At 48.2% G+C, this 22,484-nt stretch overlaps 1 protein-coding gene across 1 annotated transcript in view; it reads left to right on the forward strand.

Moving 5' to 3' along the window:
* The window catches only part of ADAM19 (ADAM metallopeptidase domain 19), a 32,556-nt gene that overhangs the window by 3,099 nt on the left and 6,973 nt on the right, over nt 1-22,484 (forward strand). The window contains exons 3-16 of the mRNA XM_059860303.1: nt 375-445; nt 10,247-10,325; nt 11,391-11,467; nt 13,060-13,252; nt 13,691-13,756; nt 15,023-15,094; nt 15,906-16,072; nt 16,955-17,039; nt 17,285-17,424; nt 18,539-18,716; nt 19,512-19,601; nt 20,754-20,949; nt 21,223-21,331; nt 21,952-22,144. Of these exons, the coding sequence (XP_059716286.1) occupies nt 375-445; nt 10,247-10,325; nt 11,391-11,467; nt 13,060-13,252; nt 13,691-13,756; nt 15,023-15,094; nt 15,906-16,072; nt 16,955-17,039; nt 17,285-17,424; nt 18,539-18,716; nt 19,512-19,601; nt 20,754-20,949; nt 21,223-21,331; nt 21,952-22,144 (1,716 nt within the window). The remainder of the gene's footprint in view (nt 1-374; nt 446-10,246; nt 10,326-11,390; nt 11,468-13,059; nt 13,253-13,690; nt 13,757-15,022; nt 15,095-15,905; nt 16,073-16,954; nt 17,040-17,284; nt 17,425-18,538; nt 18,717-19,511; nt 19,602-20,753; nt 20,950-21,222; nt 21,332-21,951; nt 22,145-22,484) is intronic.

Consider the following 22,484-nt stretch of genomic DNA (forward strand, 5'->3'; position numbering starts at 1 on the left):
AATCTACAGCAGAGGGACGTGCAGGGAGCTCTTCCCATCCCACTGCACCTCCAAGCACTCCAGCACCAGGACCTGTTGCCTTGCCTGAGCACTTTACTCCTCCTGAGACACCAGGTGGTGTCTCTAGCTCAGGTACAGCATCCCAGCAGATGCCTGCACTGCTCCCTGCCTCTGCATGGCTGTGCTGTGGGATGCACAGCATGCCTGGAGCTGGGAGCCACCTCGGTGCATCCCTTCCCTTCCCCATCACTCCAGGTCTGAAGTAGGAGGAAGGCAAGGGGTGGTTTAAGGTCAGCTGTGATTGCAGTTTGTATTTGTGGATGTGTTCATAAGGATGATGTGTGAGTAACAGGCACCCTCTCCCCTGCACACAGCACCCACTCCGAGCTGAAGTTACAGTGGAGGCAGAAGGCCAGGAGCTCATCTTGGAACTGGAGAAAAATAGGTAAGTGTGCTTGTGCCCTGCATTGTGATCCCACTTAAATAGTGAATAAGGATTACAGTGAGGTCAACAGGAAAACCTCCTCTGACTTCAGCAGGGTTTTGATAAAGACAGGATGTGGAAGTCCTTCGCTGGATTTCAAGGTTATTCCAAGTCCCCTCAGATGTTAATCAGCCAAGGAGCACATTATAGCAGAGCTTTGTCAGCAAAAAAAACAGATGGTGACCTGGCCCTCAGTGTGTAAACTTATTTTTGCATCATAATTCTTCCTGCATTAACTGGAAAATGTTGTTGATATGAAGCTCCCTATTTACCAAATGGCTCAGTGCTTTGGAGTCAGTGTGACTCTAATGAGGATTTCATTTGCTGTGATCCAAAGAGGTCCTTCTCTGCTTCCTAGGAGAAATGATCTGACAGTTTCAATTCCATTAGTGCCCTTCATGCTAAAGCAGACTGAAAAATTGCTTTTGTATTAACTGAAAGGCAGCCTCCTCTCAGGCATGTGAGAGCAATGCTGTGTGCTGTCATAGGGTGTGATACTTATTGAATTCAGCTGAAGCTGCAGGAGATTAAGGTAGGGAGAAGGATTCTGGTCTGGAGGCCACCCCAGAGCCCTTCTGCCCTGTGAGGACATTAGTTTCCAGCAGGGGAATAGCAGCTGGGAATTTAGCTGCAAGAAGCTTGTCTTTGCTCAGCAGTCCACTTGCACTGTTGGTGTTTTATTTATTTTTAAATGGGTTTGAAGATTTTATCTATGGAAATACAACCAAATGTTTGTCTGGTAGAATCAGTAGGAATAATAACCTCAGAATAATGACACTGTTTATATTTTAAATGTATTTTATGGGCATCCCAACCACAGAGATTGAGGGCTCAGCTTTCCTCCTAAAAGACTGAAATATTAGAAGATCTTATTAGTTCTGATGGCAGTGCCTAAACCTAAATGATAGTCAGGGTGTTTTGGAGGAAAACCAGGGGGTTTTTTGTCACTTTCTGCAGTAAATTCTGAAGTATGATGGCTGATGGAAGATGAGTATGAGGTGTTTTCTGTAAAAAGTCACAAAACCTACCGAGAGTTCTAGTGCTGCAAAAACTGGATGCTTTTCACAGGCAGTCCTGCACCTGTGTAGAACTAAACAGGAACAGCTACAAATTCTGTGGTTTTTAGTATGTTTCAGCTGGGAAAACAAGACCAGGCACCATGAGCACTGCTAAGCCAGTTCTGTCTGGAGGAATAGCTGCTGCTGATGACAGTGGCACCATGCCAGGTCTGAACTGAGCCTGGAAGCAGCACAACCTCTGATGCTGCTGGGGGTCTCCTTCCAGGACTGCCAGGCCTTGCTGATTCTGCAGTTGCTATGCAAAGGTGAATATTTCTGGCACAAAAAGCTGGCCAGAGAAAGGATCCTTGCTGAGCTGCTCTGTTTGAGCTCCAAGCTCAGTGATGTAAGCTGCAGGTGCTCGCGGGAGCGGTGCCGTGCTATTTCCAGCACAGAAAAACCCTTTGCTGGTGTTAGTAAACAGAGTAATAATAATAGAAGGTTCCTATTGTGTTTATTTCCTGAAGTGCATTTTCATTCATTGAGATGTATACACACAGCCTTGGAAGTGTGTGCACACACTTCCACTGCAAGATGGATCTCCTTCACAAGTGCTGATGAAATAGCACTTGGTTGAAAACCAACTGGTTTGGGGCTTTTAATTTTTATTTTCAGTGGAAAATGCAGGTGATTCATTGATAGCAGTGCTTCGTGTGGGAGTCTTACTAGGCCTCAAGTCCTTGCTCAAGAAAAGTGATGGTACAATCACAAAATGCAATTAGTGGAAGGGCTTCACTTCTCAGAGACTTGTGAAAGTGTTGAAGTAGTTTAGAGACTTAAATTGAAAGAGGAATGATGAAGCCCTGTGTATTTATCAGCATCCACAGAGTGCTTTTAAGTGGAGACAAACATCTTCTCTTGTTGAAGAGTGTGGCAAGGCAGAGCCCAACCTGGGCTTGCTCCCCAGCACGCAGGAGCTCATCTCTGCTGGTGCTTGTCTCGCAGGGGAAGCTGAGGTTCTGGGTGAGGTTTGGGGTACTGAGTAGCTGCAGCATCCAGGACTGCTTCTGGGAAGAGTTTGTTGCCCAATTTTGTTGCCCTGGGAGAGAAAGTGAAATCCCCCAAGTGGGAAGTGTCGCTTCAAAGCTGTACAAAACCTTTAAGCTCCAGGCTGCAAATTCACATGAAGGTGGGCATCAGAGACCTGCAACTTCAAGGCAGGTACTTGAGGCTTTTTTAACTAAAATAAGCCTCAGAGAAATGGGCCATTTAATTGCTCCATTTTGGAGGAGCACTTGGAAGCAAGCTTTGCTGCTGAGATTGGTGCTGTGCTCTGTCCCGCTCTGTCCCTGGGCTCATTGAGGTGATGTTCTCCTTCTGGAGAGAAAACTGATAAAATTGCTTTGAAAAGTGAGGGAAGTGTCATAATCTGTACTTTGGTAGGGATACCAGCTTTGGAAAAAACATTCTAGTTTCAATATGTGGAAGAAATGTTCACCCCATCCAATTTCATATTCTATATGAAAAGCACATCATGTTCATCCACTGAGGTGAAGCACAGAAATTATTGCATATCTTGCTTCAGAGCTGTGCCCAACCCAGTGTTTTGTAATAAGCTCATAACACATCTGCATTTGGGCTTCCTATATCTGTGGATACAATTATTGCATTAGCAGTTAACATAATATTGCATTATTTCCTGGCCAGGAACTTGATAAGAAGTCAGAAGCACACTGGAGTTTCAAGCAGAGTTCACAACACACTTACATTTCAGGATAATGACAAAATATATCACTCAAATGACTCTGGCTTGTTTTAAATCACTCAGATCCATGTCCTGCAGCTGTGGGATTGGAAAGCTCAAAGCTGCACAAACAACAAATATATGGAGAGTTGCCTATAAAGCAGCTTTAAACTTGGCTGGGGCTTAGGAGCGGAAGAGTCCGAGTTGCAAACTTTGGATGAAAAGTGACTTTTTTAAAAAGGCATTTGCATTTGTTAATAAAAAGCAGCTTTGAGCCAAGCAGGGACAGGCTGAGAGCCTCTCAATGTGTGTGGCAGCACTGCCTGGGGTGAGCCTTCCTCCTTAGAAGAGGAGAGCTCCCATTTGCACAGCAGAAACCTGCATGGAATTTGGCTTCTCACCTTTGTGAAGGAAAAGGAGCGAAAAGACCTCTCCTCTCTCTTCTCTCTCTCCTCTCTCTCTCTCTCTCCTCTCTCTCTCTCTCCTCTCTCTCTCTCTCCTCTCTCTCTCTCTCCTCTCTCTCTCTCCTCTCTCTCTCTCCTCTCTCTCTCTGTCTTTCTCTCTGTCTTTCTCTCTGTCTTTCTCTCTGTCTTTCTCTCTGTCTTTCTCTCTGTCTTTCTCTCTGTCTTTCTCTCTCTGTCTTTCTCTCTCTGTCTTTCTCTCTGTCTTTCTCTCTGTCTTTCTCTCTGTCTCTCTCTCTGTCTCTCTCTCTGTCTCTCTCTCTCTGTCTCTCTCTCTCTGTCTCTCTCTCTCTGTCTCTCTCTCTCTGTCTCTCTCTCTCTGTCTCTCTCTCTCTGTCTCTCTCTCTCTGTCTCTCTCTCTCTGTCTCTCTCTCTCTGTCTCTCTCTCTCTGTCTCTCTCTCTCTGTCTCTCTCTCTCTGTCTCTCTCTCTCTGTCTCTCTCTCTCTGTCTCTCTCTCTCTGTCTCTCTCTCTCTGTCTCTCTCTCTCTGTCTCTCTCTCTCTGTCTCTCTCTCTCTCTCTCTCTCTCTCTCTCTCTCTCTTTCTCTCTCTCTCTTTCTCTCTCTCTCTTTCTCTCTCTCTCTTTCTCTCTCTCTCTTTCTCTCTCTCTTTCTCTCTCTCTTCTCTCATGGGAAGAACAGACTTGGGAAAGGCTCTCTCACCTGCCAAGGTTATTGGAATCTTCTCCAGGAGTGTCCCTGCCTGTGGGTGAATCCCTGGGAGAGCCTGGGGCTGTTTCTTTCAGCTCCTTATTCTGGCCACTGCACTGGGTGGCAAAGCCCCGGTGGAGATGTGCAGGAGCTGCCTGAGGACACAGAAAAGGAGGTCCAGGGCTCACCTGGTCTGACCTCAGGAGCCAACAGAAAGTTGTTTTTAGGCCACTCTGATAGGGAGCTGCATCATTTCCAAGCTCTGCTGGCCCCACCTGGGTAGGTGACAAGTGCTCCCACCCAGCCTGGTGCTCTCAGTGGTGCAGTAAAAAATCTGTCACTTGTATGCCAGTGTTTCCTGCTTTTCCACATTTCCAGGGCCTCTCTACCAACTGAGTGAGGAAGTTGCTGCCCATTTCTGAGCAGGAAGGATATATGAGATTATTCCACTGATGGGCTACACATCATCAGTGTCTAATGGGCTTCCTTCATGGGCAGGGGTTAAGGGTTATGCAAAGGGGAAATTGAGTTTATCCTGCTCTACTGTCTCTTGGAACCATCAGAAAAACAGGGGTGGGATCTGGAAAGCCACAGCTGCTTTTCAGCTTCCTGATTCCCTCAGGATATTCAGTGACTCTTCTGTGTGGGGCAGAGAGGAAGAGACCTGGAAATTAAATCTTTTAAATCTTTTGTGCATTGACTCATTATCAGCCAGTTTTCCATTTGTTTCATTTCCTTTTTCCTTTATGGTTCCTATTGGTAAGTCAAGGGTCTGTGTGATAAATCTTTCTTGGGTCCTGTAACACAATTTACACAGTGTATGTTACAGATGATTTGGGTGGGAGAAGGGGATGGAGAGTCTTTAGTCTGTGATGCTTTCCCAGGCCTTAAAAATGGCTTGTTTAGTTCCACCTCAACAGTTGGAAAGCCACTTTTTCCTTCCAAACTGCTGTGTTTACACAATAAACATGTTCTTAGCAAAAGCTCTAGAGGAAGGGAGCTTAAGAGCTCCAGGATTCATCTGGATGGAACTCACCAAAAAAAAAAAAAAAAAAAAAGTGGATTTCATTGGTTTTATGAAGTGCCAGAGTTTGACTGCAATATTCCAGAGGCTTGAAATCTCCCATTTCCCACTAGTGGTGGACATGGAAAGCAGGCCTTCCTGCTTGTGTTGTCATGAGTCATGTGTTGGTGGTGTTCAAGATGGGGCCACTTCAGGTTTTGGTAATAAATTCTGGCTTTAGGGAACATTTAAGTGACTGAGAGGCAAGAGTTCACATTCCCCTTCTTACCCTACTTGGATCCTGTTGAGAGGCAATGGACTGGGACCATGAATTGTAGATGGAAATCTCATGTCTAAAGTTTCTTGGGAAAATCAATTCCCTCCACCCCCAGATGCTGTCAGCCTGGCTGGACAGATTTCTTGTGATTTGAGGAAAGGGACAGGGAAAGAGATGTAAGAGACTGCAGGCTCCACTTTTCTTGGTCCAATGACTGAAAAATCAATGTCAATGTTTCTCATGAGAGCCTCATGGACCATTTGGCTTTTGTTTTCTGAGAGGAAATAAAAACCATGTCCATCTCCTAGATACTGCTGGGTGTTTCTAAGCTGGCAGCTGTCCATGCAGACTAGCCCCTCTGTAAAATGAATCCAAACAAGGTTGCTGATGGGACCAAATTATTAAAAGTCCTTCTTGCTCTAATTAGTAAGAACATCAGAATGCTGCTGGGGCACTCTGGGTGCCCGTGGGTGATCTCAGGCTGGTGCAACCGAGTGTGTTCATGGCAGCCCTGAGATCCTCTCAGGCTTGTGCTGACAAGTGATGTTTTATAGGCAAAACTGCTCCCATTTATCAGGAAAATAGGGGTGAGGTTCTCTAGAGCAGCTGGGAAATGTGCACTCCCTCAAGAGGACATGGCCATGCAAGCAGGGCCCCAGCTTTGCTTCTGCTGTTTTTGGGAGTGTTTGGGTGTGCCGTGCAGCCCCTCTTCCCCAGCTGCTTCTCTGCTCCTCAGCAGCCGCCAGATGAGCTGAAAGCCACGTCCTCTCCCTGTGCCCAGGTGCCACAGGGACAGCTGCCTGCCAAGAGAGCTGCCCTCAGCCCCTCTCCTGCTGAGAACCATCTCAGCTCATGAGTAAAGGATGTGACTCCCTGTCCCAGCAGGGCCAGGCTGCCCTGTGCTGCCAGCTCTGCACGCAGGGAGCAGCACGGGGAGGAGGGCTTTGTGTCAAACAATGATATCATTGACAGGCTGGAGCAGGACCAGGACATGGCTCCAGGACAGCCATCAGCAGGAACTGCTCAGGCCATCTGTACATGATGGCACTGAGCCACTCTCCCTTCTTTTGGCTTCCTCACTTGCATTCAACCTGGCTCCCAGGGCTTCCCAGGGAACACACCCTGCCAAGAGCAGGCCACTCCACCCTGAGCTTGGAGGCTGAGCTGGATGCTGGGGATTGACAGATCCTGCTGAAAGCTGGTCCCTGTTGGAAAGGTGTGAGGCTCCTCTAGAACATCCCAAGCTCTTGTGTGCAGCTTTCCCTGGCCCCAAACCAGCTGCAGCTGCTATCAGCTTTAGCAAAGGAGAGTGCTCCTATCCCAAACCAGCTTTTTCTCTGACTTCATCCATTCTTCATGCTGATAACTCCTCTAATGAGAGACTCAGCGCTGCCTTTTAGGAAGATGATGTGTGCTAGTGATCTGCCAGCTGCCTGACTGGATCTCAGAAGCCTTTAAGTGATGTTATTTTGCATCCAGACTTTTGCAGCTTCAGTGTGAGCTGCTGGAGAACTGGTCACTACAGAGGCATGTAATGTAACTGAGAAGAAAAGAACAAATTATGCTGTTTTTTCCAAACTTTCCCTCTCTAGCAAGGAGGTGAACTCTGTGTTTTTCTGGGAACATCCATCAGTGCTTTGCAGGGCTGAGCTCCCCTGGAATTAGCTGTTCAGCCTGGCAGGGATGTTGTCTTTTTCTTGTCAGAGAAGGTTTTGGGGTGTGGGTGTTTCTCTGCTGTTTACCAAGCAAGTGGTACACGTGGAAAAGAGTCAAGACTGGCTGATAAACTCTGGTGCCCTCTCGGTGACAGGAAGGTTTGTTTGCTGTTTTTTTGCAGTTTGGTGGAAAGCTGGTGCTTGCTAAAGAAATGAGTTGGGCTGGGAATGAAATTTTACAGGCTCAAAATAAAACACCAAGGGTGTTGCAAGATATTCTGTTGTTTTTCCTCTTTCCTCACTGCCCTTCCCACCACACTTTGTGCAATCAATCCCCTGTGATAGCCCTTTCTGGCAGTGCTGCAAGAGCCCCAGGGTCCCCCTGCATTAAGGCTGGGAACTGTCTTCAAAACAGAACTGTTTCAAGCTCAGAATAAGAAACTGGACTTTTCTTAGGGACCCTGTGCTGTGGAGTAGGAGTCAATTGGTGCAGAGAGGCTTGCAAGTTGCACCATGGGGATGACACAGGCTTTCAGCTGAGCAGCTGCCTAAGTGCCCCTAAAAATTTAGGCAAAGCTCCTTAATCCACTCTAGGAGGGGCTGGAGCCTGAGTGGGAAGGGCTGTGCTGAGTGGCCTCATCCTGTGCCCTCCCTGGGCAGTCACAGCTCTGAGGAGCCTCCCGGGGATGCTGAAGGGGAGATCAAGTGGCTATTCATGGCTAATGCTTTCCAAGAATAAAGGAGCGGGAGGAAAACACAAGAGTGTTTGTTTGGGAGTGAAGCAAGCAGGCTGTGCAAAGCCTCAGCTACTGGAAATCCATGGGCTGGTGTCTGGCTGTAACAGCACAGGGCAGATCACACTGCTTGACTGTCTGCCCCTGACACACACCAGATACCTGCCAGAGCATTGCTCAAGGCAATTTCCTGCCAGTTAATGCAATCTGCTGATTAAATATTTGTTTCTTGCACCCTTGCTGAGCAAGCTGCTGCAGTCAGGGAGATGGAGGGAGTTATGTTCTGTGGGATGTTGCTTATCTTGGGTTTACAGATCTGGGACAGCTGAACACAGCAACCTGGCCTTCTGATCACTGACTGCATCTGGTGATAAGATTTAACTCATCAGAAAGACACAAAGTGAGCTTTTCTGGGCTATGCTGAACTTTCAAAGTTCAGAGAAAAGCTGCTGTTTTCCTGACATCAGATGCTATCAGACACAGCAGTTGTCTGTTGTTAAGCTGTGGGTACCTGTGCAGCTGTCTGAGCCTCTGGAGGCCAGGTGGGTGAAGCACTTTCAAACACTGATAAAAGGTTTTGTTTCCTGTTGTTCTGGTGTAATTTAATTAGATATCACAGGCACCCAGTCCCTTTTTTAAACAGAGATGTTTTCAAGGTTGATAAGATCTGACTGACAGGTACCAAAACCCAAGATGGAAAAATCTTTGTGTTTGCTTGTGATGCAGCTTTCTTCATCCAGCTTAAAGAAACCAGGCAAAGAAAAGACAACTTTTTTTCCTACTTTCTAGCAGTTTAGTTCTAAAATCTGGTGCATGACATGCTTTAATCAGGGATGCAAGGGGATTGAGCTGCAGCTGCATCTGGGAACACATTGCCCAGGGTGCATGTGGCGTCCTCATGGGTGGCAAATGTGGCACTTTGGTGGCCTGACAGCCCCGTGGGGCTGCTGCAGGAGTGTTCCATCAATAGGGCATGCCTGTGATCCTTCTCCAGATTTTTGCAAGACAAACTACTGTTTTTAAAAACTGCTTTAAACCTACATTTTATGGCTGCTGAGATGGACACAGGATATGACCTTCTTGGTTTGGCCCAGATTTTGACTTGCTGTACTTTTTACAGCACTGTTTAGCAAATGCAGATGTTTAAAAAGAAGGAGAAGGCTGTTTCCTCTGGAACAAAATCAAAATGCTTTCTTTCTAAAGGAGCACAGGAGCTCCTTTTATAGACTTTTGGTCTGATCCTGGGTTGAAGACAGGGAGAATATTGTGTACATGGGGATGACATGAACAAATTCAAACTGGGGAATCAGCATTTTCCCATAACAAAGATGTGAACCAGCTTCTGGGCAGCAGTTGAAATGCAGATACAGAATAATTTATGATTGTACTCAGATTTGGGCAGTGGACACAGTCTGGGTTTGAGCTGAGGACACACACCAGCACCCAGATGTTGCCTGTGTTGTGTTTGCTATGCAGAACTTGGTGCTTTGAATTTAATCCCAGTATAATTTAGGGCATAATTTGGCAATAGAAAGAAAACTCTGTGCAGAGACTGACTCCATTAGGGTCAGGGATTTGGTTGGGATGCTGGGTCTTTGAAAGTCCTCATGTAAAAATTGAATTGTTTACTTGCAGCTGTTGGAATTGGTTCTTGGTGCCTAATTGAACTCAGGGACAGGCGCTCTGTTATTGTTTTAATTTAATAAATGGCTTGAAAGAGCACTTGGATGGCTTGTGGGGCCCTTCCAGGAGCAGATGTGCTCCGTGAGAGGTGCTCAGCTCCTGCCAGGGCAGTGGAGAGATGGAAGTGGCCAGGTCAGCTCTGCTCCCACTTCTGACCCTCTGCCATCACACTGTGCTCTGCACAGGTCCCACAGCCATGGTGATGGTCCTGCCAGGAATCCCATGGCTCCTGGGCCACCAGGAGCTGCTCCCTGAACACGTCCTGGCAGGAGGGACTTGCTGAGGGCAGAGCACAGCTGGTGTCCTGTGAATCCCTGTCTCTCACCTGCCCTCTCAGGGTGCTGCAGCTGGTTTCACACCATGGGTAGAAAACAGTGACTGCCCCAAATCCACAGCAGTGGTTCACAGCAGCAGGAATATTTACACTGGCTCCTGAAAGAGCTGGATCTAGCTGATTTTCCAGCACCCCTAAGAAGCAGAAATCCAGGTCAAAAGAAAAGTCTTACCATCTTGATTTTTAAATTTGCCTTTCTTTCACCCCCTCCACTGTGTCTGCAGAAACCTCTTTGCACCAGGCTACACTGAGACCCACTACAGCCACACTGGCCAAGCCCAGAGCACCCCCCTGAGCCACACGGTGAGTGCAGAGATCCTTCCCTCCTGTGCCTGCCCGGGGCACCAGGCTGGGGCTTGGAGAAGCAGGTGAACCTCCTCCTCCTGAGCCTTTTTTTTTAAGGGCACAGATCCCCACAGCTTAGAGCTGAAGGGGAGGGCAGTCCAGCTTTCTGATCTGGGAGGTTCCAGTGGGAAAGCTGCTCCATCCCCCAAAAATGGTAAAAACATCTTTCTGTTTTGCCTGAGCTCTGTTATGAGAGCCAAGGTCAGCAGCCAGCATTGCCCCCCTCTCTCTGGGTGCTGGGGAATTGTTTATTCCTCACACTGCTCACCCTCTTGCTTTTAGCTTTGCCACCAAGTTCCCCACACTGGGGACCTTCCCAGCCTTTGGGGAAAGCAGCCCCTGTAAGCCAGCTCCCGTTCCATAAAAACCCATAAATTACTGATCTCACCCAGGCTTGGCTGCCCCTGCTGCAGCAGCACAAAGATGTGCATTGGTCACAAAGCAAAAATAAGAGATAAAATCCCCATGAGATCATCTTTCCTACTGCTGCCCCGGGGTGAGGGGAAGGGATATAATGAACGTGTTGGCGTTTCTGCCCCAAAGCCTCCTTGTCCCTGCCAGAGCCTGCCTTTGTCCCAGCAGCAGCCCAGAGACGGGGGCTGCAGCCCCTCTGCCCGCGGTGTCACCCTCTCTGGGGCTGCAGCCACATCCCTTGGGGCACGACCCGGGGCCAGCTGCCATCCATGGGCAGCTCCTGCTCCAGGCAGAAAGCTTTGGGTCTGCCCTAGGGCTGCAGCCATCCCCTGGGGCATTCAGAGCTCTCCATTTCTGCTGGCAACAAGGAGCTGTTTGATGCTGTTTGATGCTCTGGCACAGGCGGCGCTCGGCAGCCCAAAGGCCAAATTTCGCAGCGGAGTCACGGAGATTTAGCGCTGATAATCAGCTGCCAAAGGCAGCGGAAAGGGAGCAGCGACCGGGGAGTGTCGGCAGCGCTCGCACGGGACTCGGCGACGCCTAAATTTATCCCGTGTGCCTTGTCCATCCCGTCTGGGCAGCGCCAACCCTGCCTCCTCTGCCTTGCAGGAGCACTGCTTCTACCACGGCACCGTGCGCGGCTGGGAGCGCTCCAGCGTCACCCTCAGCACCTGCCGAGGGCTGCGGTGAGTCCTGCAGGCGCTGGAACCCGGGAATGCTTCGGGAATGCCCTTGGAATGCCTCTGGAATGCCCCCAGGACTGCCCCTGCTCAGGTGTTGCCACCCGAGCTCTTCTCCCAGCAGCCTGATTCTCTCTAAGTGGATGGAGAGCTCTCAAAGGCCACCCAACCTGGGTATAAAAAGGGGCACGTTGGAGAAAATGCAGAATTTGGGGTGTCATTAGTAGCCATGGCCTCCTAAGCAGCTCCAGGACCCTTCCCTCTGTGTGCTGCCAGTGTGGACGGGTGCAGAGACTGAGTTTCACTTGAGTCCACTGCAGCAAAAGACTCCTGTTGGTGGCTCAGGGCTGCATCTGTCACAGGCAGGGACAGGAGTCACCACGTCCCAGCCCAGTGCTCTACACTTATGCAGAAACCTTCTCCCAGTCTCTCACAGCTGGCAATTTTCTGTGTGTTTTGGGGCAAAGTCTTCACGTTTGAGCTCCCTCCTGGCTTGTGAGCTCAGCTTTCTCCCCAGATGGTGCCAGGGCTGTGTGTGTGAAACCTTTATTTTGGGAGCAATGGAGTCTTTGGCTGGAAAAGGGGGCTATATCCTCAGCCAGGAGTAAATGAAGCAGTTTGTTGTGACCAAGGAGCTGCATTCATTTACACCAGCTCAGAGTTTGTTTCCAAAACATGACACGGGCGTTATTGACATTAGTGGTCATCTGCTCTGGAGCCCTGCTGGAAGCTGTGCTGGTGGGACTGGCTCCAGCCAGGAAACAGCCCCTGCCAAAGCAAACCTGAGACATCTCAGTGAGTGTAGCACAGGCCAAAGGGCCTGGTGAGATAACCAGGATAGTGCAGCCACCTGTGGCTTGCAATAAACACTCCAAAAGCAAAAGCAGTCACAGGTGTGCCGTGCTTCTGTCAGCCTGTTTTCCTAGGCTCTGCTTTCCAGAGGGACAGAGATGTTCAGTGTGCCTGTGCAGAGGCTTCCTGCACCCCTGAGCTGTCAGTGTCTGCTGGCAGCTCCTTGGTGTCTCTTTCTGACTGCTAGGGAGGCACAGGAGCTGAGCACACGTGGCTGTTCTCACTCTGAGCCTGCATGGTGTGGGTGGTGCCCATCAGGCCACACATTTTCTAGAGGGCATCACACACAGATTTCCACCTCTCCTGGCTGTAAAATGCTCATTGAGAAATCTAGAACCATCTGGATATGTGCATGACCCAGAGAGAACTCTGCTTTTCCTGTTGACAAACAAAGTCTTCACATTTTTCAGGTCAGGTCTGTCAAAGGCAAATTTCTTCTGTTGGTAGAAAAGCTTCCACTGCCCCTAAAGAAAAAGCTGTAAGTTAAACTTCTCAGGTTGCAGCACAGGCTCCAATAGCCTCTCAATGTCTGAGGCCCACTGATTGGATTTTAATATATGGAAGGTCAGGGATTTTTCCCCTCTGAACTCAAAATATTCCCACTCTCTTTATTAATGAGCTGCCTGGCCTGGCAAGGAAAAGTGTCTTGCCAGAGTCAGATGGAAGCTCAGCAGCAGCAAAAGGATTTGTCTCCAGTTGCTGTGATAGTAATCAACTTTCCCTTTTATTGCTTCCTGTTTCAACAGGGGGCTTATCATATTGAGCAGCAATTCCAGCTATATCTTGGAGCCAGCTCCTGACAGCCCAAACCAGCACCTGATTTACAGGGTGGACAACCTGAGGTTGCAGGGAGGAGCTTGTGGCTACCAGGGCACTGTGGATGCAGCTGAAGATTGGCTCAGGAACTTCACAGCTGGGATGAAATCACCAGGCCAGAGGGTGAGCAGGGCTCGGTCTGAGTCCATGCACGATACCCCAAGTACCCCACCTGTTCCCAGCCCTGCTGTCCCCTAGGAGCACAGCTGAGAAAGTGAAATGAAGAGCATTTAAGAGGGTTTTCAGCAAGCTGGTTGTGAAATAGTGGCTCCAGCAGGGAAGTCAATGTGTGTTGGGTACTGTGGTGGGCTGTAGCTGTTCCTACATCCTACACAGGAACAAAAGGTGGGCTGAGGACAGGCTTGGGGGCACTTGCTGTGGGTATACTGACCTTGGTTGCCCTAAATCAATCACATTTGGGGGTCCTTGTACTTGATGGGGTGGGGTGAACAGCCAGTGAGAAACAAACTGGGAAAAATGACCTCTGCATATTTGTTGTGAAGAGTTTCTTGGGGAATATTGGGGGAGTAACCCAATAACCCAGTGTTGCTGCTGCTGCAGGTGAAACGGGACACTCTGCAAGCTACAAAGTACGTGGAGCTCCTGCTCGTGGCTGATTATGCAGAGGTAAGGAATGGGATTTTATCCCCAAGGAGCACTGGGCACAGAGCATCCCACCTGCAGCATCCCCTGGGGCAGGGAAGGCTGCTGAGGCTCAGCAAGTTTTCTCAGGGGACAGGGAGAGCTGTGTCTTGGTCACTTTTGTCCTGGCAGCCACCATTGGCCCAGGGAGAGGTGCAGGTTTGGATGAGGGCTGAGAGTCAGTTCTGGTCTCCCAGGGTAGCAGTGGTCAGTCCTAGTTATGGCTGGGAGAGTCTGCCTTCAGAACAAAGAAATTTGGGGTTTTCCAGGAGTGATGTGCTTCTAACTGCAGTACACTTAATCTCTCGAGAAGATAACCATGATTATGGTCTGCTCTGGGCTGCTAGCAGATATATAAATAGACATTTTTAAGGCTCCAGATCACAGAATAGGTCTGGGAGAAGCAGAGTGAAGTCAGCAATCCCTCCCCCATCCCCAGCCTGGACAGGCCAGACACACTGACAGTGCAAACCACACAGTGTTTTACTGATTGTTTAATCTCCAGCACAGACAGGAGCCAGGCTGGTCCTATCCATAATTTACAGCCTGAAACTCCAGTAGGGAAAACCACACAGTGCTCTGGGCTGTAATTTATTCTGAACAAAGCTAAAGGGGCAGAACCTATTTTGGTTTCTTTGTTGGGCAGCAGGACACCAGGGAAACTGAGAAAACACAATAATGCCCAGGAACTGCCATGTGTTGTTCACCATTCGATCAGAGAAACTGGGACAGAGGCTCACGGTGTTGTTGTTAAATGCCCTTTCTTTGCTGGGTCCCTGACTAAAAGTCCAGGGTTTTGTCGTTTGTTAAACAAAAGTCTGAACATTTTGCCACTTTAACTCTTTGAGCCAAACAGTTTGCTAAAATTAACTCATTCATTGCCAGGTGATTGAGGTAGGCAAACTGGTTGGATGAGTGAGATGTGGTGAGAGGTCCAGCAGCCTTCACCTCAGGCATGGAGTCCTGTTATCACACACTTTACCTGGCACATTTGCCAGTTCTTTTTCATCCCCCAGCTCTGTGGGCACTGATAAGTTTGGGTGTGCCACCACTTGAGTAGCATCACTGCCATGGTGTGCCGGGGATAAATTCTGAATACCCCTGTACAGGTGGGCTTAAACTCAGATGTGCAGGGCAGGGAGACTTCACTTCAGAGTTACCTTCTTATTTCCAGAATAATGTGGCTCATTTTAATACATTCCAGCTCTTTGTAGTTGTCTTTGTGCTGTCTGACATGTTCATTTTGTTCAGTTTCAGAAACATCACTTCAGCATGGAAGCAACAAGGCAGAAATTAGTGGAGGCTGCTAATTACGTAGATAAGGTGAGACTGTGTGTGTGAAAGGAGGAAAGCAAGGCCCAGATCATAAAATATGAGAATTTATTGGGCCAGGGGAAGCCTGGCTTTTTCGGAGAGAGAATAATGTTTTGGCAGTTCTTCCCAGTGACTTGGGGAGGGTGCCTGCCAAGCAATTGTGTTGTTGCAAATCCAGAATAGGGTGGGGGGATCTCCATTCCTTGGAGCCAGCATGAGCACCTTGTGTTTTGCTGCATTTCTGTAAAAACTGCTACCTAAGTAATGTTTTTTGAAAAAGGACTGAGGTAGTCACTTGAAATGGTAGAAAACCTGGGAAGTAGAGCTGGAAGGAGCTTTCAGAAGTCATTCCTGCAGTGGTGTCTAGTGCTGCTGAAGTAAAACTTCCTTACTTTTCAGATCTGCTCCCTTTCTGCTCCCCTTAAACCCCTTCCACCACTCCCTTCACCCCACTACTCATGAATGCTTCTCCTGTTTGCGCTGGACATGGCAAAAGATTATTTCCTTACTCTTTTCAGGAATTTTGACTATTGGAATGTGAAACACGATGTCAGTCTTCAGTGTTTGTTTCTCCAGATTATGTCTTTGCCAATCATTCAAAAATGAAAGCTCAATGTCTCTGTTTCAGTTTGAGTTTAGGTGGTTGTACATTTCTGTCTGCAGAGCTCAGCACTAGGCTGAAATGCATTTCCAGAGCAAGCATCTTCTCTGGACATGTGGACCTCTAGTAGCAATTAGCAGTATATATTTGAGTTTTAAAACACAGTAAAATAACTCTGTGATCCTCATTTTGTCATCTCTTTTCTTTTCTGTATCTTAGTTTTACAGGGCCTTGAATATCCGGATTGCCTTGGTGGGGCTGGAGATCTGGAATTATGGGGATAAATGTGATGTAACAGAGAATCCCTACTCCACCCTCAAGTCCTTTCTGGCCTGGAGTAGCAAAGAGAGGCTGCACAGAAAACATGATAATGCCCAGCTAATCACGTGAGCTCATTCCTCCTGTTTCTGACACGTGGGTGGGAAATCAGTGTGTACCATGATGTCCTTCCAGGATCCAAAGTGGCTTTGTGGAAAGCACTAATTCCTAACCCACCCCCTGACACAGAGCCCTGGTGCTGGGAGGCAGCTGATGATGGCCTGTGGCTGATGGGCCACTGATCCATCAGGGCCAGCAGCCTGGCCAGCAATGCAGATGGCATTGGAAGAAAGATTTGCAGCAGCTCTCAGATCTCCTTTACCTCCTCCATGGAAATTCATCCACCAGGATGACTCAGAGGACCCGTGGGGTTGAAATGCAGAGATAAAATGCCTTTTCCCTTGTCTTCTTTGGTTGGGTTTTTTTCCCTTTAACATTACTGTATTTCCTCTCCATCTGGTCATGTCCTCAGCACAATTTCCAGGGCTCTCACTTCAAAGATTTCAAGGTAGTGCAGAATTCCAGCTCAGAGGTAGGAGCAGAGTGTGGCTGCACCTCAGAGGTGTTACCTACTACTCTCTCAAATCCCCAAATCCCAGGCTGGCAAATATCAGGCTTATGGTAAATTAATTATCCACAAACAGTACTCAGCTAAGGATCCAGAACTAGTCTTTGCTGTGCTTGTTGCAGAGCTCAGCAGGAGCACTTTTTGGAACCAAACCATAATGAAAAATAGGATTGTCTGGCTGGCCCACAAAGCAGAGTAGCAGTCCAAGATAAACAGACCTAAAGGCTTTGTAGCTCTGCTATGATGTCCTGCTCTGGAAGACACTCTAAGGACAATGTGCCCCTGACACTGTGTGGGGAGCTGTGCACTGCAGGGTGCATTTCTCTGCCTGCCTCCTCGAGTGCCTCAGTGCCATCTCATGCTCTTTCTGGGTTGATTTCAGGGGTGTGCCCTTCAAAGGTACCACAGTGGGCTTGGCTCCCGTGATGGCCATGTGCTCTGATTTCCAGTCAGGAGGAGTAAACATGGTGAGTAATTGCCAATCCCCAATACAAAGCCTCTTGCCAGCAGTGAATATACAGGAGAGATGCCTCCTAAAGCCCAGGCAGAAAATATTTCCTGTGAAGTTCTCCCCTCACCTGATAATAGGCAGGAATACCTCCAGTAGATATTTTCTACATGTACAAATGAGAAATTCCCCTCACCCCATCGAGCCCGAGGTGCACAGGACAGGCACAGGTAAATGCTGATGTGCCTCTTTGACCTTGCACAGGACCACTCTGATAATGCCATTGGTGTTGCTGCTACCATTGCCCATGAGATGGGACACAATTTTGGCATGAATCATGACTCTGCTGGCTGCTGTACCACCCCTGCAGCAGATGGGGGCTGCATCATGGCTTCTGCAACTGGGTGAGTTCATCCTCACGGGCTCAGGGAGGAATGGAAAGGGCTTTGTTACAAGGGCCTCGGTGGAGTAAGAGCTAGAGATGTAGAGTGAAAAAAGTGGGTTTCCTGCTGCCTGCTGGAGTCGGTGTTTACAGATAAAAAATTGCTGGACATACCCTGGGGCATGGAGCAGTAGCAGTTTGCTGATTCCCAAGGAACTGATTTCTGCCTCAGGCTGGCCTTGGGGGATGGCAGCGTTTGAAAGTGGAGCTCTGAACTGTTGGGCAAAAGGAAAACTTTCCTGTTCCCTTTTCTTAAGAAAACTCCTTGGTTTCTGAGAGCTTGTGTGTAACTGGAAAGAAGTCTGTGAGAGAAAGGGGAAGCAGGAGTGGCTCTAGAAGCCCATAGGAATTAATAATCTGATTTTGGATGAGGAAACATAAAAATTTCTGCAATTCAGTCACGAAACATGCCAGATGAAGCCACATTCACCATTCTCTCAAGCCTTACTCTGTTTGAACAGATTTTTTTTTTCATAGGCATCTTCTTTTGTGTGCATCATTTCCTCCAAAACCTTTTGGGTGAGAAGTGAAAGCACAGTGGCATGCAAGTAGAGCACACAACATCCACACACATGCACAGACACACATGGAGTGCACAGGCATTGTAGCAACAGAAATTAATAATTTGTGTCACAAACAATATTCATGTTCTTCAAAATGAGGTGGTAGATAGGAAAAATTAAATACTATTTTTAGCAGTTAGGCTCATAGTTATTCACAGGGTGAGTGCTGGATTCTCAGGCTGGTTCAAGCAGGTGGGAATAAACCACAGCTCCAGTATGGAGGAGGAGAGGACAGCCATGCTTGTCAGCAAGCACAGTCAAATATAGCTCAACATATTTTGGTTCTACAAAGTTATTTTTTAAGGCCATCATATTATTAAACAATCTTGCAGTGCAGTCTCACTTGTGTAGTGCAGGCACAGGAAATCACAACCTGCTTTAGCACAACTCCAGGAATTTCAGGGAGAGACCTGTGTCCTTTGGCACTTGTCAGGATTTGCATGTGCTCCTCTCTGCTTCTCCAAACCATTGCCCAGACCTGGCTTCATGTTTTTCTACCCTGTCTCTGCTCAGGCACCCATTCCCCAAAGTGTTCAACCAGTGCAACAGACAAGAGCTGGAGAAGTATCTGCAGTCTGGTGGAGGGATGTGTCTCTCCAACATGCCAGACACCAAAAGAATGTATGGTGGAGGGAAATGTGGAAATGGCTACCTGGAAGAGGGGGAGGAGTGTGACTGTGGAGAGGTGGAGGTAAGATCCAGATCCAACCATTTGAGGTTCAGTGAGACACGTTTTTTTTATTACGTATTTTGCAAATATAATTTTGTAATCTGTAATCAGCTTTTTTTTGTGCAGGAGACAAAAATATCTTCCCTGTGTGTAAATGTAAATCAAGGTTCTAAAATATTACATCTGACTTCACAGTGTGTGGTACAATCCATCCAGAACTCAGGGATGGTGTGGCCCAGGGCTGAACAGATGTGATTAAAACTTCATTTAAAAGGAGATGAAAAAGTGATTTTAGGTCACAGAATCACAGATTCATTTAGGTTGGAAGAGACTTCCAAGACCATCAAGTCCAACCTGTGACCCAACAGAACCACAGGACTGAGTGCCACATCCAGTTATTTCTTGAACACTTCCAGGGACAGTGACTCCACCACCTCCCTGGGCAGCCCATCCCAGTGCTTAACAAGCCTTTCAGTGAAAACATTCTTCCAGATGTTGCAGTTTGATATATAAATTCACTCCTGTTAAGGATGGGGCTTCTCTCAGCACTGCATCTCAGTTCTGCAAATCCATCCTTTGCCTCATAAGAGAACAGGGAGCTGGAACCAGCAGCCCAGACTCTCCAGATGGGATCAGCACAAGCAGATGTATCCCATCAGAGGGGAGCTGTGCAGTGCTGGCTCTCAGCTCGTGCTGGGTACCCTGAGACACTGGAAGGGAGGGTTTTGCTTTGTGTGTGATCCACTGTGAGTGAGAACACACCAGTGCCAGCTCAGATCTGCCCTGTGAACTCTGCTGCACCTCTCTGTCTTCCAGGACTGCAGGAACCCCTGCTGTGACCCCAGGACCTGCTCCCTGAAGCCTGGTGCTGAATGTGCCCATGGCAGCTGCTGCCATCAGTGCAAGGTGGGTCTCTGGGTTTTCCTGAGAGGAAAGGGAATAACAGGGGGGAGAGTGTGAGGCTGGCAACTGGAGGGGGAAGGGGAGAAAACACAGCCAGATATAGAGTTTAAATCCTCACCTGGTTTGATTTTCCTTAATGTTCAACAGCCATGAGTGTAATCAAACTAGTGGGGCTGATTAAATTGACTCCTGTGGTATCTTAAGATGAGCTGTGAATGCTGCTGGAGTGAAGTCACACTGCCTCTCTTAAACACTGAGGCATAAATCAGAGCTGATGTTTCTCTCCATTGGCTCTAGAAGAAATCTAGACAGAGCTCTTGGAGCAAACACTTCCTCCAGGGATTAGGCTGGATGCTGTGTTTGCTCTGAACACTCTTTTCTGGGGTGCAGCTGAATCCCTTTAGCCCTGGTGTTTGCTGAAGAACTGCTGGCAAAAAGTATCATTTTAAATCTCAGCTTTCCTTATAGTGACTGGTTAAAATGTGTTTCTGGGTTTGGAGCCAAAGATCTCAAGTTTCACAACAAATTAACTCAAAAGGAACATGGGCAAACATTTCTCTTAAGCTCATCTTTATGTTTGCACACTGACTGCATGCTCTTACTGACCTATCCTGAGCAAAATGGGGAAAACAATTTCCAGAAATCCACATGGACTCACTTGGAGCAACCTCCCAGATGTGACTGTGAGTGCCCTTTGTTCTCCACGTGTGTGGTGGACAAGAGCAGAATGAGCTGAGCAAACTCGTAAGCAAGGGAGACATAAGTTATGCATCAGGAAAATGTCTCCAGCAGAAATGACAGAAACAAACTTCCCAAGCCAGGGAGGGTTTTGAGAACAGATTACACAAACATCTGTCAGAAATGGTTCAGGTAAATTGGATCCTACCCTAGGGTAGAGTGAGATGGATCAGTGTCCCCATGAGGTCTGGCAGCATGCATGATCTCATCACTACCTGGGGAAGGGCTCCAGTCATTAATTGTATTCTACACAGTTCACCCAGCTAATGAAGTCCCAGAGGCACGAGTCACTGCTGACCTCAAAAGCCCTTGGACAAGCAGAACAAAGTGACACATGCAGGGTTCTGCCTTATCCACAGACATGAAACCAGAGGAGCCAAGCAATAATTCTGGGTTTTCCCCACTGTCTCTTTTTAGCTGATGTCCCCAGGAACTCCCTGCAGGACGAGGTCAGGACTCTGTGACCTCCCAGAATTTTGCACTGGCGAGTCCCCGTTCTGCCCCCCCAACTCCTACCAGATGGATGGGGCTGCCTGTGATGGAGGAAAGGCTTACTGCTACAGTGGCATGTGCCTCACCTACAGGGACCAGTGTGTGCAGCTCTGGGGGCCTGGTAAGGACACTGCCTGCAGCACAACTGCTGCCCTTTGAACCAGCAAATGCTCTGCTCCTGCCACTCCTCACCCTGCTGCTCCTCACCTGAGCAAGGCAGGAGTGCCTTCCATACCTGCTGCCAGCAGCAGAGTCTGAGGAGCCTTTTCTCCTGCCTTACTCATGTGGAGGAGACAGCAAAAAATTTCCCGTACTCCAACCACTCCAGAAAAAGGATGAGTGAGTGGTTGGCATGGGGTGAGATGAAGCAGCCACTTGCGTGTCTCCCATGCAGGAGCACAGCCAGCACCAGATGCCTGCTTTGAGAAGGTCAATGCTGCTGGAGACATCTACGGGAACTGTGGGAAGGACATCTATGGGAATTACAGGAAGTGTGACATGAGGTACAAAGCAGAGGGGCAGCCCAGGGTTGTTCACTGGAGAAGATGTTTTTATATGTTACAAAATTATGGGCCAGGAGATAAAACTGATCCATGCATTGGTTCATTCCCTCCCTCTGCCTCCTGGGAAACCAGCTGCATCCTTGTGGTGCTTGGAGCCTTTACAGCTGAAGCTTTCAGCTCATCATTTTCAAACATCTAGTTGGTATTCTTCCAAAGCAACAGAAGAGGGGGGATTTCTTTTAATCCATAAGATAAATGTAGCTTTGTAACTGAGCCAAAATTTCTTAGTCATAATTCTGATTTTGTGGAGCCATCCATGGGGACTGTGGGGTGTACCATCAGTATCCATCAGATAATTCTTGGGGAGGTGCATGATCTCATCACTGATATTTCTCTCCATTGGCTCTGAAAGAAATCTAGACAGAGCTCTTGGAGCAAACACTTCCTCCAGGGATTAGGCTGGATGCTATGTTTGCTCTGAGTGCTCTTTTCTGGGGTGCAGCTGAATCCCTCATTTAACAATGACTCAGCACTGCTGCTTTAATTTACATTTAGAGCTCATGTCTGCAAAACACTCAGCAAGCCAGGAATAATCACTTTAGCCTTTCCTTTGACATCAGAGATGCCAAATGCGGGAAGATCCAGTGCCAGAGCTCAGCTTCCAAACCCCTGCAGCCCAATGCAGTGGCCATAGACACCACAGTGAACAGGCAGCGCTGCCGAGGCACCCACGTGTACAGATCCGACAGTGAGGAGAAGGAGATGCTGGACCCTGGCCTGGTGCTGACAGGAACAAAGTGTGGGAGCCATCATGTAGGTACAGTTCTGCCTGGAGTGGCCTGGGGGAGGCTCAGAGTATCACTTTTCCACCCAGAATGTGCTTTGTGGTTGTCAAGCTATTATTTTTTGATGTCTAATGCTCTTCTATGAGATTTCTGTATTTGTTAGAAAAATAATGCCGTAGAGGTTTTGGAGAAGGACACACACCAAAGGCTTTATGTCTCTGCCAGATCAAGTTCAGGGCCAGAGCTAAATCTGGGATTTGCTAATTGGTTGAAGTTGTCTTACTGAAGGATGAGACACAGTTGGAACCAAAGGCATGTGAGAGCTCCTTCAGGGACTTGCCACATGGGCATGGCCAGGCTGTGGCCAG

Source organism: Haemorhous mexicanus, chromosome 15, assembly GCF_027477595.1.
Source record: "Haemorhous mexicanus isolate bHaeMex1 chromosome 15, bHaeMex1.pri, whole genome shotgun sequence".
Classification (NCBI taxonomy): domain Eukaryota; kingdom Metazoa; phylum Chordata; class Aves; order Passeriformes; family Fringillidae; genus Haemorhous; species Haemorhous mexicanus.